General features: G+C 46.0%; 1 protein-coding gene and 1 long non-coding RNA gene across 5 annotated transcripts in view; one reads left to right on the forward strand and one right to left on the reverse strand.

Annotated features, from left to right (window-relative positions):
- ELP2 (elongator acetyltransferase complex subunit 2) overlaps positions 1-6,094 on the reverse strand; it is a 105,839-nt gene extending 99,745 nt beyond the window's left edge. Inside the window, 3 exon segments of the mRNA XM_038388538.2 lie at positions 3,486-3,497; positions 3,500-3,563; positions 5,945-6,094. Of these exon segments, the coding sequence (XP_038244466.1) occupies positions 3,486-3,497; positions 3,500-3,563; positions 5,945-6,076 (208 nt within the window). The 5' untranslated portion in view covers positions 6,077-6,094.
- LOC119850485 lies at positions 5,309-9,504 on the forward strand. 4 transcript variants are annotated; one of them, XR_005290888.2, is made up of 3 exons: positions 5,309-5,681; positions 6,594-6,787; positions 7,843-9,504. It is a non-coding gene; the product is annotated as an uncharacterized LOC119850485 (long non-coding RNA). The 4 variants fall into 4 exon arrangements; XR_005290887.2 differs by having other exon boundaries at positions 5,309-5,574; XR_005290889.2 differs by lacking the exon at positions 5,309-5,681 and adding an exon at positions 5,920-6,049.
- Positions 9,505-17,952: the final 8,448 nt, after the last annotated feature.

Below are 17,952 nucleotides of genomic sequence, written 5' to 3' on the forward strand. Positions count from 1 at the left end.
GATACCATGTTTGCCCTTCACCAGTCTTCCAGGACCTCTCCAATCCTCAGGAGTTTTCAAAGATAACTGTTAATGGCTCTGAGGATTGCTTCAGCTAGTTCCTTAAGTAAGTTCCTTAAGTACCCTAGGATGTATCAAGAACGGCCATATTGGGTCAGAACAACGGTCCAACTAGTTCGGCATCCTGTCCTCCAACAGTGGCCAATGCCAGGTACTTCAGATGGAATGAAAAAAGACAGGCAATCATTGAGTGATCCATCCTGTCATCCACTCCCAGCTTCTGGTAATCAGAGGCTAAGGACACCCTGAGCATGGGGTTGCATCCTCAACTATGTTGGCTAATAGCCATTGATGTACCTATCCTCCATGAACTTATCTTATCCTTTTAAAAAAATCATTATAGTTTAGCCTTCACAACATCCCCTGGCAATGAGTTCCACAGATTAACTGTGAACTGTGTGAAGTACTTCCTTTTGTTTGTTTTAAACTGCTGCCTATTAATTTCATTGGGTGACCCCTGGTTTTTGTGTTATGTGAAATAGTAAACAACACTTCTATATTCACTTTCTCCACAACATTCACAATTTTATAGACCTGTATCAGACACACACACCCCTTAGTTTTCTCTTTTCCAAGCTGAAAAGCCACATTCTTTTTAATCTCTCCTCATACAGAAGCTGTTCCATATCCCTAGTCATTTTTGTTGTCTTTCTCTGTACCTTTTCTAATTCTATTTGTTTTGCGATGGGGTGAGCAGAACTGTATTCAGTGTTTAAGATGTGGAAGTACCAAGGATTTATAGAGTAGCATTATATTTTCTATAATATTATCTTTCCCTTTCCTAACGATTCCTAACATTGTTAGGTTTTTTGACGGTTGCTGCACATTGAGCAGATATTTTCATAGAGTTATTCTTGAGTCCAAGATTCTTTCTTGAGTAGTAACAGCTAATTTACACACCATTATTTTGTATGCAGTTAGGATTATATTTTCCATTGTGCATTATGTTGCATCAATACTGAATTTCATCTGCCATTTTGTTGCCCAGTCATCCAGTTTTGTGAGATCCCTTTCATGACTCTTGCAGTCTGCTTTGGACTTTATCTGAATAATTTTGTATTGTCTGCAAACTTTGCCACCTTGCTATTTAAACCTTTTTCCAGATCATTCATGAGTACATTGAATGGCACTGCTCTCACTACAGATCCTTGGAGAATACCACGATTTACCTGTCTCCATTCAGAAAACTGACCATTTATTCCTAGCCTTTGTTTCCGGACTTTTAACCAGTTACTGATGCATGAGAGGACGGTCCCTCTTATTCCAGGATTGCATACTTTGTTTAAAAGCCTGTCAAATGCTTTCTAAAAATCCAAGTATGATTTATCAGTGGCCTCCAAACTGAACAGCACGCCCCCTCCAAGGGAGGCGCAGAGGAACGTTCAGGGGAGCGCACAGCACAGTCCAGATGGGAGGTGGGGAAGGAGCACCACCAAACCCCGCTCCACTTTGCCCTCATTCCCTCTCCACCCTCTAGCACCAGTCCCTCACCCATCCCCAGTTCTACCTTCAACCTAAGATCCTCTACGGAGCCAACTATACAGCAATGGAGGGGGGACACAGACAAATTCCATTACTGGTAAGGGGGGGCATTACAGGAAAAGTTTGGTCTCCACTGTGTTATATCCCCTGGATCACTCTTGTCCACATTTGTTCTCCCTCAAAAGAATTCTAATAGATTGAAGAGGCATGATTTCCCTATAAAAAGGCATGTTGACTCTTCCCCAAAAATCTTCATCTATGTGTCTGATAATTCTTTTCTTTATTACAGTTTCAACCCATTTGCCTGGTACCAAAGTTAGGCTTACTAGCCTGTAATTACTAGGATCGCCTCCAGAGCTTTTTTTAAAAATTGGTGTCACATTAGGTATCCTCCAGTCAGCTAGTATAGAAGCCGATTTAAATGATAGGTTACATAACACAGTTAGCAGCTCTACAATTTCATATTTGAGTTCCCTCAGATCTCTTAGGTGAATATCCTCTGGTTTGGTAACTTACTCCTGTTTAATTTATCAATTTGTTCCAAAACCACCTCTAATGACTACGGCTGCGAGTTTGTCATGGAGGTTACAGAAGTAACAGATTCCATAACTTTCTGTGACCTCCGTGACTTCTGCAGCAGTTGGTGCAGCTGGCCCTCAGGCCACCTGAGCAGTTCAGGCAGCCCTTGGGCCAGCCAGAGCGACCACTGATAGGGCAGTCTCGGGCCACCACCCACCCCCACTTCCCCTAGTAGCAGACATTTGGGTCAGGAGCTCAGGGGTTGGAGCATGGCAGGGGGTGAGGGCTCTGGGTAGCGCTTACCTCGGTGGGAGCTCCCCGAAAACCATGACATCCTTCAACTCGTAGGGGGAGATGCAGCCAGGGGTCTCTGCGCATTGCCTTCACCTTCAGGCACAGCCCCCATAGCTCCCATTGGCTGCAGTTCCCAGCCAATGGGAGGTGTGAAGCCAGTGCTCAGGGTGGGAGGCAGCACATAGAGCTGCGTGGCCACGCCTCCACCTCTACCTAGGAGCTGACGGATGTTGCCACTTCCAGAGAACACCCCCTCCCCCAGCACCAGCAGGATCCCAGGCCACGCGCCACCGCTCGCCTACCACCCAAGCACCCAACCAACTATTAATTCAAATTTTTAAACTGACGAGATTGCAAGTGATAGCATCCAGGATTCACAATTCTCAGATGAGCACATGAAAAATAAGAATTCTGTTCTAGCATAGAACAAAAGTGGGATTTGTAAACCTAGCTTGCTTAGTTCTTACAGTACGAGGGAGAGCAACTACGGCCCGCGGGACCGTCCTGCCAGCTCCTGACCTCCTGGCCCAGGAGGCTAGCCCCTAGCCCTCCCTGCTGTTCTCCCTCCCTGCAGCCTCAGATCACTGCGCCACCGGCGCAACGCTCTGGGCGATGAGCTCTTGCCAGGCAGCACAGCGCAGAGCTGCAGCCTGACCCAGTGCTCTGTGCTACGTGGTGGCATGGCGGCTCAGCTGGGCAGCACGGCTGCCTGTCCTGGTGCTCTGGCGGCGCAGCTGTAGTACCGCCAGCCACCAGTGCTCCTGGAAGCACGTAAGAGGGCAGGGAGCGGGGGGGGGACTTGGATAGGGGCAGGGGAGTTCGGGATTGGTCAAGGGCAGGGGTGGGACAGGGGTCGGGGTGGTCAGAGAGCAGGGGGGGGTTGAATGGGGCAGTTGCTCCAGGGGGGCAGTTGGGAATGAGGGGGGGGGTTGGATGGGATGGCGGGGGGCAGGGGACAGGGAGGGATGGATGGGGCCGTCAGGGGGTGCGAAGCAGGAGAGGTCGGATGGGGGCGGGGGCCAGGCCATGCCTGGCTGTTTGGGGAGGCACAGCCTCCCCTAACCGGCCCTCCATACAATTTCGGAAACCCGATGTGGCCCTAAGGCCAAAAGTTTGCCCACCCCGACTACAGCCATCTTGGTGTGAATCCACTGCACACAATTAACTCTACCAGCGTGACCATTCAGTGTAGCAACTACTCTTCTTTTCTGAGAAAAGAAAGAAAACGTTTAGTTGCCCAACTGTTTTTGAGGAAATTTATGTTTTATAAAAATGAGGGCAGGTGAGCCATACTGCCAAAGCTTTAAGAAGGGTCTTATCTAACAATTTCCTGATGTTCTGGAGAGGTTGCTCAAGAAGAAAAAGTTATAGAAAAAAGATCAAACACCTTCTTGATGTTACCATTTTAATGGCAGGCGGGTCCTTCAACCAATCGGGGCAGCCATGCGGCTGGCAGTCCTGGGTACCAGAAGCAAAAGCAAGGAGAAACAGGAAGCGGAGGGAGAGATGACCAAAGACGCCCAGACCGAAGGAGGCTGAGCAAGGAAAAACTGCTCCTTGTCAATTTGCTGCGTATGGTGTACTACACAAACATAGGCTATACTCAATAACATCTGCTGAAGCCACAGCCCTTCCCCTGCCCTTTACTTGGCATCAGGATTCTGGGGACTGCTTTTTACAGGGATAAAAAGAGGCAAGGGGGCAAACTAAGGAGGGGGGTGAGAGGAGACAGAAATTGATGTGGCCAGAGGGTTCAAGCAGATAGAGCAGGGTTAGGATATGGGCTGAAGGACAAAACAGGATGGGGGATATAGAGCTGCGGTTAAGCCCAGGGGTGAAGCGCTGCCAGAGGGTAGCAGGGGGCAAAACCCTAGCACAGGCAGGGGCAGAGAGGGTAACAGTTACCTCAGTGGACTGAGACACCAGTGTTTGCAAAAATAGGATGCGGGGGCAAAGGGCCTTTTTCATTTGGTCAGAGGGGCTTTTTTCATTTCCCTCTCCCAGGACAGTAGATCTCAGCATAGGCTTTCCCGCGGGGTTCTTAGAAGGCACTAGGCATCCCAATGCCTAGTCACTGTAGCGCCTCTCTGTCTGATGTGACTTACTGAGGTGCTGCAGGAGATTTGATTCAGTGAACTATTTTACATATACCCCTTCACAAACAAAGAATCCCTTATGAGTTTATATGAGTGCATAAAGTATCTTAGGTTTCACAGTAGCAGCTGAGTTAGTCTGCATCCACAAAAAGAAAAAGGAGTACTTGTGGCACCTTAGAGACTAACAAATTTATTTGAGCATAAGATTTCGTGAGCTACAGCTCACTCACGAAAGCTTATGCTGAAATAAATTTGTTAGTCTCCAAGGTGCCACAAGTACTCCTTTTCTTTTTTAAAAGTATCTTAGCAGTTCACAAACTTGTCTTATTTGCTGCTGGGACTCCCTGAATTACTCTTGGCACTTAATCATTTGTTATTGTGCAGATGTGTCACTGCGCTATTTAATTTATATGTTAATAACAAATACTTACTGAAAATACGTCCAAGTACTTGCTAAAACCAGCAAGGACATCTGTGTTTCTAGTATTGCATTTGCTATATTCCGTTTGCACAGTAAATGCAGCTGCAAAATAAATGATGTTTAAATGCCCTCAGTCAATTAAGAGGTAATTGAGACACACATGCCCCAGGCAGGGTTCTTTGGAAGCTGAAGACATTATGCTTCCATCCCACATCACTGTCAAGTTTTAGCAAATTAGGACAAGTCAGCAAATAAGAACAACTTTACATACCAGTCAGTGATACTGATTACAATTTACTACTGCTGTTACAGTAGCAGCACAGGTCAGATAGCAGTTTAATATCAGTAACTGCGACTGGTAGCAAAATTTAAGACAGAGAGCAGTTTTCACCCTATGCCCGCTGCGGGCAGCCCCAGAAGGCCCCGCCCCTGGGGGCCAGGCCCATCTGCAGGCACGGAGAACTGGCCTGGCTATAACACGGGTGTCCAGGCAGGGCAAGTGCTGCCCGCCCGCCCGGCGCGAGCCCGTGGACTCGGTTCCCCGCCCCGCACGCAGCCGAGGAGGCTCGCGGCCCGGGCACGCCGCAGAAGGGCTGCCGGGAGCGGAGAACCAAGTCGCTGCGGGGCAGGCCCAGCACGGCGCAGGCGGACCAGCAGAGGTTGAGCCGCCGGGCGCCAGCTGAGGCAGGCGCAGTGGAACTGGTGAGGGCCGCGGGCCCAGCAGCGGCGCTAACTGGGGGATAAAGGAGGTTCCGCTCCCGCCCGCAGGAGTGCCTGAGACCGGGGAGCGGGGGCCTCAGCCAGAAGAGGTGGGAGCCCCGGGCCCTTTAAATCACGGCGGGAACTACAGCCGCGGAAGGCAGCCGGGAGCGCCGGGCCTCGAGCAGCGATTTAAAGTGCCCGGAGCTCTGGCCGCCGCTATCGTAGCGGAGTCTGGGCCCTTTAAATCACGCACGGAGCCCCGGGGGCTCCCGGCCACCGCCGCTACCCCGGGGCTCCGGCCCCTACCGGGAAGCCCAGGCCCTTTAAACCGCCGGACCGGTCTATCTTCACCTCTGCCCGCCCCCCTCACCTCGGGGTCGTAGAGCGCCACAGAGCGGCAGGTGCCGAAGGCCAGGATCCCGCCCCGCCCCCACGACACGGCCCCGCCGCCAGCCCCATTCGCGCAACAGGCAACGTGAGCGACTCTCAGCGGCGCCGCCATTTCCCTCGCGCGCCCCGGCCTTTGACCTCACGCAGCTTCCGTCCCGCGAGGCAGCGCCGGCGGGGCCCCCGCGAGAGGGCGGGGCTGTGAACGGGGGAGCCAGGCTCTGAGCTCCCTCAGCCTCCCGCTGGCAGCCGCGTAGCCCGGACGGGCACCTGGGTTCTCCGGCCGCCGAAACCCATTCCGCTGACGCCGAGCACGTGCTCAGCGTGGCGCTCGCCCGTCTGCGCGGCGCTTGTGCCCCGCCTTGGTGGCCGCTCCGGGGCGGTAACGAAAGAGGATCGCTGGGTCCGCTCCTGCGCCTCCGCCAACCGCCGCTGCTACTCGCTCAGCTGTTTCCCTCCCGCGGCTTCCGGGCGCGGCGGCTGGCGGGTGTAGCGGTTACGGGACGTCACCGGGTGGCGGGAGGAGACGCTGCTCGGAGTCCGCCCGCCGCCTGCGGGGCGGGGCGGGGCGGGGGGGGTCCGTTAGGGTCGTTGTAAATACCCAGCCTCAGCCCCTCACCCTGTTTTGTTAGGGACACGTCGCAGTGGAGGAAGAGCCCGACCTTTCTTACAGCTGTCTTAAGATTCCCCGGGCACCCGAGTCCCAGGAACGTTAAAGGAGAGATTTCTCATGGTGGACGGGTCGGTGGAATAGAAAAATATTTATGAATAAAAATGGAGTGACAGAGCTGCTTCGTGTTCCCAAAGACGGTGCTCACCCAGTGGGGTAGGTTTGTTTTGTACACCTTGTGAAGGTGTACTTTTAACTACACGCACACACATGTTAAAAGCTGTTAAGGCTGCATTGTCAAGTCCTCAGAAGTCAGAAAACATCAGCATTCATCATAGAATATAAGGGACCTCAGGAGGTCATCTAGTCCAACCCCCTGCTCGAAGCGGGGCCAATCCCCAGTTTTTGCCCCGATCCCTAAATAGCCCCCTCAAGGATTGAACTCGTAACCCAGGCCAACGCTCAAACCACTGAGCTATCTGTTGCTGCTGCAGTCTTAATCCTGCCCTTTTGTGCATAGGCATTGTGATACAATCTTTAATTAAATTGCCACATTTTTATCCTTGGGACCTCTGCCTCATTCAGTGCACAGGTTAAAAGGTACTTGGTGAATGAGAGAGCTATTCAGCATTTTTATTTATCATCATTCAACGTGTGGCTTCTGTGCCTAATGTGCTGTACACAAACCAAACCCAGCCCAGAATCATTCATTTTCTTTTCTAGGGTACCCATCACCATAGTGCTTAAGTGCCTCACAAAAATAAATGAATGTCTTCACAAGACCCATGTGAAGGGTGAGTGGTATTACTATGCCCATTTTATAGATAGGGAACTGAAGAACAGAGCAATTAAGGCCAAAATTCACCTATGTCCATTCATTTTGAGTGCCTCACTACCTAGGTACCCAACTTGAAAAATGTAGGATGCCATTTTTCAGCGTTGCTCAGCCCCCACAGCTCCTGTTGACATCAAATACAGTTGTAAGTGCTCAATGCTTCTGAAAGTTAGATTCTAGAAGTAGGAAACATGTTGGTTTCAATAGGATCCACAAAACAAGACTAAACTCCTGTTGATTTTAGTGGAGTCACAATTTCGCTCTAGGAGTCCCAAGTATGGTACTCAGAAAATACGGAATCATGATTATGAACATTTTGGTGAGAGTGACTTACAGACTCCTTATCTAAAGCTGGGTAACGCAGCCAAGAATAGAACTCGGTTCTCTTGGATCACAATCATGTTAACCACAAGAACATCTTTTCCCTTTCTTCCAGGTTTGGGATATGGCCCTGTGGTCATTTCCATGACTGGGGAAATTCCACATCTCTAGCACAACAATACTCTCTTGCAGAAACTTCTACCCTCTGAACCCACCGCTGTAGAATTTACCACAGAAGGGGATGATCCAGGATGAGGAATTATTCCCTGTGAGAATGCTTTTAGACTGTATCTACATGATCTTTGAGGGGAAAACACTGTTTTCTTTTACCAGCCAGATTTACTTGCCCTACATTTTAAAAAAAAAAAATGTAACTTGCCTCAATAATTTGACTCGACAGTATATTCCACAAACACAATTAAATCATTTTGTAAGATAAGAAAGCAGACAAACAAGTTTTCACACTACATCTAAAAAATTTAGATTAAACATTTTAAATTGAAAGTTGAATAGTGCTTGTGAAAGGTGCTGGATTTAATTTAATAAATATTAATTGCATCTCCGTTCAATATTTATTGAAGGGACTAAATTTTAAATAGTTTACAAATCGCTTTCACTGCCAAATGCATAGATGTGCTTCACATTTTTCTGAAGAAAATAATAGAGAATGTATTTCTGAATAATTTTACCAAACAGAAATTGCTGTGTCAAAATTTAAATGTCCAAACAATGAATGTAATTTTCTTGCTGAAAGACACTAGAAAATCTCCTCAAATCCTTTTGTTAAACAGGGAAGTCTCATGCAATCATGACCTAGAAAACTGCTTGAAAAAGTAGAAGGGGATGAAACAGCTTGTCATGTAATCAAACTGATTAGAGCTTCTGCTTCAAAAACATAATGCAGAAACAGATGTGGTAGCAGTCATGCATTCCAGAGCACATAAAATGTGGAAAGAGGTTTTTTTTCCCCATTGGGAAAAAAAAAAAAAAAAAGCCACTCAGAAGTGCAATCTTAAACAGTTAACATGATACTCTGTTTACAAACCCCATATTAGCAGAGGTTATTGTGTGGTTTGTGGATAATATTGCAATACACTAGTATCTTATTAAAACAGAAAAGGCATTATGTATTGTTTGCCTGACATTCACACCCATCTGTGGTTATTTTCAAATAATATTGCTGTGTATGAAGAGCAGTAGCAGATCCTTTGTGCTTATATATTATTTTAACTATATGTACAGATGTCAAGAGTTATTACATGAATTACACTGTGAAATGTAAAGTCTACTGATAAACATGACACAGTATGAACATCTCTAAAAGAGATAGGGCTCAAATACGTCCTGATCCAAAACTCAGAAGTCAGTGGAAAGACTCATTTGGATCAGGCCCACGTTTACTGGCATTATATCTTTGCTTGAAGCATTCTTTTCTGCATCATAGTTTTGCTATCAGTACCTTCTGTCATTTTTACACATACACTAACTTAGTAAACAAGATATTCAAAAGTAGCAAGCATCCAGCCATCTGATCTGAAGCTTTCTCAGATCTCAGTTAAGAGCAAACACAAAATGCATGACTATGGAAAATCCCAGTTCCTTATGCCAAGGGCACAAACATCTTAGGTGCCTGGGATTTATAGTGCAAACACATATGCAATAACTGTACACACCACTTTCATAAAATGTATTTCTTTTATTATGAACAACCTTATTTCCTGAAAACTATTGTTAAGAATCTATCTCAATTCCTATTAAAACCCACAATTCAAGTGTTTATATTTGAGTTATAAAAATTCTTTCTGGTCTTAAAATTGTGAATATTTGTATGCATGGTCTTAGTACTATTCAATAATTTGTCCTTTTTAGAGGATTAACTACTTTTCTTCCAAACATAACAATTGAGAAGGTTGTGTGGAAGTGATCGACTCTGTCCTGAAACACTGGGATCTTTGTGGTGGTGGTTTGTGAAGTGGCATTAACAGGAAGAAAAGTCAAATGCATGCTGAAGAACAAAAATAATTAGAAACATCAGGTGAAGGCTAAGGATATTTATTACTGTATGATAATCCCTGAACAACTTGGTCTGGATGTAGTGATCTGTATTGTTTTATGGAAGAGTGAATGAGCCTCCAGAGACCTCTGAAATTTCACTTTATTGTGTGAGTCAAGATTTAGGATTCTTGAGACACTATGCAGATAGCGTGACTGAATCAACTCTGAAAGCAATAACAGATTGCAACTATATCTTTATGTTTCAAAAATATTTTAAAATATATCAGCACATACTTACTAAAAGAAATATGTGCACAAACCTTAATGGCCTAGGAACACCCACCAAAAGATTTAACAGATCTTCTGCCTAGTGAGGTCAGTGAGCAGGCACAAGATAGTGAGTGCTACCAAATCATTTGCTCTGGGGGGGTGTTCTGTACATTACTTTTCGTATTTATTTCCTTGTATTTTTCAGCCTTTAATATTATTCTAATTTTACTTTTCAGGAACCTCTGGCATTAGTGGTGCCTTGGTCTCTATTTTCTGCAACAGTTTAGCGTCCAGAGGAATATAATGTTTTAGTATAACTGAAGTCATTGTAGGCTCAATGTAGGGTATTTGCATGAATTTCAATGGCTTGTGATATCCAGGAGGTCAGATTATTTGATCTAATGGTCCTTTCTGACCTTAAATTCTATGAAGCTTAAGGAAATGCACAGTTAAGGCACCCAATCTTAACTCAGCCCCATAGTAATACCATAAAAAAGACCCATAACAGAACAAACAAAAATAACCCAACCACTAGCAGAGTTTCTTTGCCTCAAAAAATGAAGACCTAAGGACTTCACATAGTCTCTTGGAGACCTCAGAGTTGAAGACCATAAGGGACCACTAATCTGATCATTTAGTCTGACCTCCTACACACCACAGGCCCCCAGCACCACTCACACACCAAATCCAACAGTCCAAAATTGGACCAAAGGAGACTAGACTATTAGGTGCTGCAGGCAGAGAGTAGGAGGGACCAAGGTGCACTAGTACCTGGAATAGCATGGAATTGATTAAGATGTACCCTTGTAACACTGGCAAGTGACCCAAACTCAGTGCTTCAGAGGAAGGCGAAAAACCTCTAATGGTCTCTGCCAATCTGACCTGGGGGAAAATTCCTTCCCAATCCCACATATGGCAACCAATTAGACCGTGAGCATGTGAGCTATTGCTAATCTGTTTTAAATTGAAGGCACTCAGATTCTGTCGAAAACCCAAGATAGATAAGGAATTGGGAATCCATTTATCTTTCTTTTAGTTTATATTGTTGATCTAATTTCTTGAATGTACATCTGAAATATGCAACTCCTTGACCTTCCCCTTTGCTATAGAATCTCGGTCAAAGCTCTAGCTATATATTATGCTTACTGTGATTCTCATTTGACTGGAATCCTTTCTTCTTCTTCTTCCTACAGTCTTCATTCCATTCAAAGTTATGCAACTAAATGAATACTTCACTGCCATCCTATTCTCAAGTGTCCCCTTTACTCATTCGGCTTCATTGGTTGTTGATGCATTTCAGGATTTATTTAAGGATTAAATTAAAATAGTTTGTGTTTTAAGTTTCTTCCCACCATTGTATCATCTTATTCAACAAAAACTGATCAGGTAGTATCAAAGTAGGGGCCAGATCCTCAGATCCCTTTGAGTACTGCGTTTCATTCTGGGCCTCTCAATACCAGAAAAATGTTAACAAAATGGATAACATTTAGAGAAGAACAAGAAAAAATAATTAAAGAGCTGGAATGTGAAAGTTTTTAATCCTTCACCCCATATCTAAGGGACTATTGTGATGCCATGGCCCTTTAAGAGCACAGTCTCCAAGCTTTCTGGGTCTCTGAGGACGACTCCAAGACCTGACTAAATGTGGGCCTCCAGATGTCCAGCTTTCTCCTTCCTACCTTGGAGAGTAAGACCTGTGGGTCTGTTCCATGGGCAGCTTCTTGCCAGGACTCATGGAATCTCCTTGAGATCATCACTGGCCTTAGCAGCCTCCCCGCTGTCTGAGAATACAGCCTTTTATCCAGCTGTTACTAGTCAGCCACTTGGTCACAGCTGGGGAAGTCACTGTTCTGGCCATTAACCCCTTCATGGCTCCTGCAGTATGGGGTTTATGCACTTTATCACATACACTTATTAGGAAACCTTAATAGAATTATATCTGTATAGTTTGGCTAAGTGATATCTGAGAAGTGAATACAAGGCTGTGAAAGGTGTAAGGATTAAGTTAAAAGAAAAGGAGTACTTGTGGCACCTTAGAGACTAACATTTATTTGAGCATAAGCTTTCGTGAGCTACAGCTCACTTCATCCGATGAAGTGAGCTGTAGCTCACGAAAGCTTATGCTCAAATAAATTTGTTAGTCTCTAAGGTTCCACAAGTACTCCTTTTCTTTTTGCGAATACAGACTAACACGGCTGCTATTCTGAAAGCAAGGATTAAGTTGTTTATCTTAATCCAGAGATGACAGATATAAGTATTTAGTTAAGAGATTTGTGGGATGATATAGAACAAAAAATTAGTTGGAGTATCAAAACAATGTCCTCAAAATGAGATCTATGAGAGATATCAACAGTGTCCAATGGAAGTGGTGGACCATTTAAAACTAAATCGGACACAGAACATCAAACAAAATAACCCGAGTTTGTATTTTCAGGCACATGACTTATAAATCTCCCATGCTAAATGTGCATTGAGGCATGTTATTTTTGTGTCATTTTTCTTTCAATCACAAAAATAACCACTGCAGTTTTTAAAAAAAAAAAATATGCCAAGAGCGAGATGTCTAGAAAATAAGGGCAAAGTCACTCTAATGTGCTAGCAATACCTGTAGGGTATTGTGTACATGAGAATGTTCGAAAAACCCAAGCAAAAAAGGCAGATACCTCTAGAAATCGGCATCTACATTGGAAAGAAAATGTGATAAATATATGCTTTCACACAGACAAAAATGTGAATGCTCTGGAAGGAAATGTTTAGCTTTTACGCTATGCTTGACTTTTGCACTTGCTATACATTAATGTTTAATGATTAACATAATGTAACCTGAATTATGCTAGAAAGGTATCTTTTCCATTATTCTGAATATATAAAAAGGTAGTCGAGTGGGAAATGTACTCTAGCCAAACTGCAAAGCATGGAAAATAGAACCCTAAAACTTTTGCTTTCCCCATCCTTTTTTTTAAAACTTGTAGGCCAGTTTCATGAGCTACATGATATGGGGTGCTAAATTTGTCATCTTGTTTCATATAAGCTTTGTATCCCTTGGGGTTTGAGTTCGTTTTGTTTTGTCAAAACCAAAACAGGAACAAAACATTAACTCAACAAATCTGGGTTTTCAAAAATTCCCTGTGAGTTTTTAAAGTGAAATGTCATTTTCAAAAATTTGTTCAACCAAAATCTTCAACATTTGCCTTTTTGGGTGGTTTGGTGTAGAGAGAGGAGACAGGAATAGAATCCTTTCTGTAATATTAGAGAGCCACTGGTCACAGCTCTATAGTTAAGATTGCATTATAAAACATGCTTAAAATTAACATACAAACTTTTGTTAAGGTTGCAAGCATTCGCTACTGCCCTGTGCCCTTCCAGAATGTGAGAGTTGTTGTCATAAATATAAAGGGAAGGGTAAACACCTTTAAATCCCTCCTGGCCAGAGGAAAAACCCTTTCACCTGTAAAGGGTTAAGAAGCTAAGACAACCTCGCTGGCTCCTGACCAAAATGACCAATGAGGAGACAAGATATTTTCAAAGCTGGGGGTGGGGGAACAAAGGGTTCTCTCTGTCTGTGTTGTCTTTGGCGGGACCAGAGCAGGAATGCAGGTCAGAACTCCTGTAAAGAGTTAGTAAGCAATCTAGTTAGATATGCGTTAAATTCTGTTTTGTTTAAATGGCTGATAAAATAAGCTGTGCTGAATGGAATGTATATTCCTGTTTTTGTGTCTTTTTGTAACTTAAGGTTTTGCCTAGAGGGATTCTCTATGTTTTGAATCTGATTACCCTGTAAGGTATTTACCATCCTGATTTTACAGAGGTGATTCTTTTACTTTTTCTTTAATTAAAATTCTTCTTTTAAGAACCTGATTGCTGATTTTCATTGTTCTTAAGATCCAAGGGTTTGGGTCTGTGTTCACCTATGCAAATTGGTGAGGATTTTTATCAAGCCTTCCCGAGGAAAAGGGGTGTAGGGTTTGGGGGGATTTTGGGGGTAAAGACGTTTCCAAGTGGTCTCTTTCCCTGTTATATTTGTTAGACGCTTGGTGGTGGCAGCAATAAGGTCCAGGGACAAAATGTAAAATAATTTGTACCTTGGGGAAGTTTTAACCTAAGCTGGTAAAAATAAGCTTAGGGGGGTTTTCATGCAGGTCCCCACATCTGTACCCTAGAGTTCAGAGTGGGGGAAGGAACCTTGACAGTTGTATTCTTAGCAATGTCAGAAAAATGAGGAAATGCACAGTTCTCAACAGAGCTACACAATCTTTATTTTGGGAACATTATAGCAAGGGCAGCGAGTTGTATGGGCCCATGGTGCCCGTGCTCCAGCAATATTCAGGGCCCGGGGGCCCGGCTCCACCAATGTTTGGGGCTGGGTCTCTTGCCCGATCCCGCCTGCTGCCCCCCCCGAATGTCTCCCAGCCCCACTCGCTGCCCCCCTCTGCCTCCCCCGGGTCCCTGCCTCTCCCCTGCAGCTCCACGCTGACTCCGCTCTGCTGGCTCCTGGCATGAACTGCTGCCGCAGGGTCCTATTGCCCCCATTCAGCCTGCCCTGCTCTGACTCTGTGCTTCTGCCTCGGACCCTTCCTTTTCCCGGCGGGACCCTCCACCAGCACAGGGTGCCCCCCCGCCCACAGTCACTGCTCCTGCCCCACACTGGGCAAGGGGCAGCCCCATCTCCCACCCCCCAGTGAGGCTACAGTGTGGGGCAGCAGCAGGGGAAGAGGTGCACATGTGATGGCAGCGCCACCTCTGCACCCACCACAGGGGAGGCAAGGGGGCTTCCTGGGCCTGAGAGGGGCCCTGGGAGCATGTGCAGTGACAATGGTGCGGGGTGAGTGTGCTGCCGGGGGGGGGTGAGGGAGGCCCCTCCCCCAGAGCTCACTGTTGCCAGTGGGGACAAGGCTGAGGGGAGTCCTCCTCTTTGGCCCCAGCACTGGGGAAGCCTGCCTACACCCCAAACTCAGCCCCAACCCTGTCCCACCCCAGAGCCCACACCCCCAGCCATAACCCTCACCCTGCACCCCAACCCTCTGCCCCAGCCCTGAGCCTCTCCAACACCCCAAATACCCAGCCCCAGACAGAGCCCTCACCTCCCCTGCACCCCTACCCTCTGCCTTAGACCCCCTCAGCCCCAGACAGAGCCCTCATCCCCCCACACCCTAACCCTCTGCCCCAGCCCTGAGCCCCCTCCTGCATCATTAACCCCTCATCCCCAGCCTCACCCCACAGCCCTCACCCCAAACCCCCCATCCCACAACCCTCACCCCTGTATCCCCTCCCTCTGCACCCCCTCCCATCCCCAAACTCCACCCCACAGCCTGCACCCCTCACTCCCTCCTGCACCTCCACCCGCTGTCCCAGCCCAGAGCCTGCACCCAGCAACCAAACTCCATCCCAGAGCCTGCACCCCAGACCCCCTCCCCCACCCAAACTCCCTCCCAGATCCTGCACCCTGCTCCCCAATCTCCTCCCCCAGCCCAGAGCCTGCACCTCACCCAAACTCCCTCCCAGAGCCTTAGGCAGGTGGGGGGTGGGTGGGTTCTGGGTACCACCAAAATTTCTGCAAACCTGCCACCCCTGCATTATAGTACCTGACCCTCCCTCACCCCACCATTGGGGTTAATCACTTCCACGGCAGACCAACTGCTACTACCACCTTTCCAGCCCCTGCAAACTACAGGGCAGGCACAGGGACCTGGAGAGCATAAATCTGCAAGTTCTTCATCTCCCTTATTGACAATACACTATCCTCCACTAGTGAAAACAAATTAGCAATTGCCTCTGGAGCCCTCTCCAGCTGTGTCTGACTGAACTGGCCTGCCATTTATCTGGCCACTTAGGTGTACTTAATACTTCATCATCTCTTTGAGCAATTAATTCGCTGTATATTGATTTGTCAGTTGATTGCTTACATTTTCCATATAATGTATGATTTCAAGCCCCATTTGTTTTCTGCTTAATTAAATGTCTTTCCTCTGTATAGATTTAATGATTAGTTCTTTGCTCAATGATTTTCTGTGTATTCAGTTAATTCATAGCTCTAATTTTTGTCCTTCATTAATTGTTTCCCTGTTCATGTGCTTTATCCTTTCTCCAAATACTTTTGTGAGTCACAGTGGAATTTATTTTTTTCACTTCTAAATATCATGACTATTGAAGTAACCTTCTGCTGGCTGCCTGATCTCTATCCCTTCTCCCTTTCTCCTTCTATTCTTCCCCCCCTGCCCCTCTCACTAGCTCTTACTTACTCTTACCAGCAAATGACATCTGCCCCAGCCCTGTCTCTGTCCTTTCTTCTCAGTCTGCCACTCCTATCCTTGGTGAGTTCAATTTCCATATCAGTGCCCCATTTGATGCATTTGCCAACTACTCCTTGGATTAAAAGAAAAAGGAGTACTTGTGGCACCTTAGAGACTAACAAATTTATTAGAGCATAAGCTTTCGTGAGCTACAGCTCACTTCATCGGAGGCATCCGATGAAGTGAGCTGTAGCTCACGAAAGCTTATGCTCTAATAAATTTGTTAGTCTCTAAGGTGCCACAAGTACTCCTTTTCTTTTTGCGAATACAGACTAACACGGCTGCTACTCTGAATCCTTGGATTAACTCTCCCACTCATCAAAAAAGCCATTCATTTGACCTTATATTCACAAACACTCTCCTCTAATCTCTCTGGCTACCACCTAATCTCATTCAGCATTGTCTATGACACTGCCTAGCCCCGACCTTCCACCTGACCTTCCCCATCTCGAGTCTTCTGAAGCCTGCTCCCTCCCTGCTGTCTCATCCTTCACTTCAGTAGACTCAGATGTTCACTCTGATCTTTTCCCCACCCTTGACTCCCTCTCTTCCCACCCATGGACTAGATCACATGCATTCAATTATCTAGGATCATACATATGCGACCAAGGAGGCTGAACCAAAGGAATCAGAAGGTGAGGACTGGTTTGTTCACCCATGGCCTCCTTACAAAAGTTTGGAAAAACCGTGGCATCTTGAAATGTACAAAGGTTCAACTGGTAAAATGAATACTTTTTCTAGTGCAACTTATGGATGTGAATCATGGGCAACAATAAAATTGAAACCTTTGAGATGTGGTGTTGGTGGAGACTCTTGCGTATCTCATAGGTTGTTTTTTTTTTTTCTGTTCATCTTAGAAATGTTTATTGGAGAGAAGTCAACAGGAGCAAACTTATGTACTTTGGTCACATCAGGCATAAAAATGGAAATAACCTCAACAAAGTTATAATGGAAGAATTGGTGTGTAGTAGGAAGAGAGCCTGAGACATAACCCCTTGTATCAGAGACCTTGTGTGAGACCTGAACTAAAGTAGTGGTCAAGCCTTGCTAATATAAAGCAAAGTTAGCAAGAGACAGAAGTCAGACTCTGCCTGCATGCAGGCTCACAGAACCTGGCAAGAGCAGGGCTGATATTGCAAAAACACACACATTCCTGAGAAAAGCTAGGTACAGGACACTCATGCAAACACGTTCCAGAAGAGCAGTACGAGAACACCCGATACCAAGTTTGGTACAAACACACTCCCCAAAGATAACGAGAACACAATGACCCCTCCTAAAGATGAGGTCAGGATGATAGCGTGATAGAGATGATATGATCAAACCAAAGTGTACAAGGTAATGGGTGGTAACAACCCACATCAGGGGTAACTAACTATGTCAGAGGGGCAATATGTAACTTTTTTGGGGGGGTATAAAATGAAGCTTCAGAGGGAGTGTCTTTGGCCAGTCTGGGGGCTAATGGAAAGTTCCATCATTAACTGAGCTAGTCCGTTCCATGTGTTGGTGTACCTGTAACCATTGAGCCATGGCATTAAGACTGTGCTTCATTGACAATAAACGTGACTGAGTGCCTTCACTACGAACAGGTCTGTGGTTATTGGGCAGTTCAACAGAGGTCTGCTGTGCCAAATATCTGCACAGAGCTGGGACAGCATACAGAGAGAACA

Source organism: Dermochelys coriacea, chromosome 2, assembly GCF_009764565.3.
Source record: "Dermochelys coriacea isolate rDerCor1 chromosome 2, rDerCor1.pri.v4, whole genome shotgun sequence".
Classification (NCBI taxonomy): Eukaryota; Metazoa; Chordata; order Testudines; family Dermochelyidae; genus Dermochelys; species Dermochelys coriacea.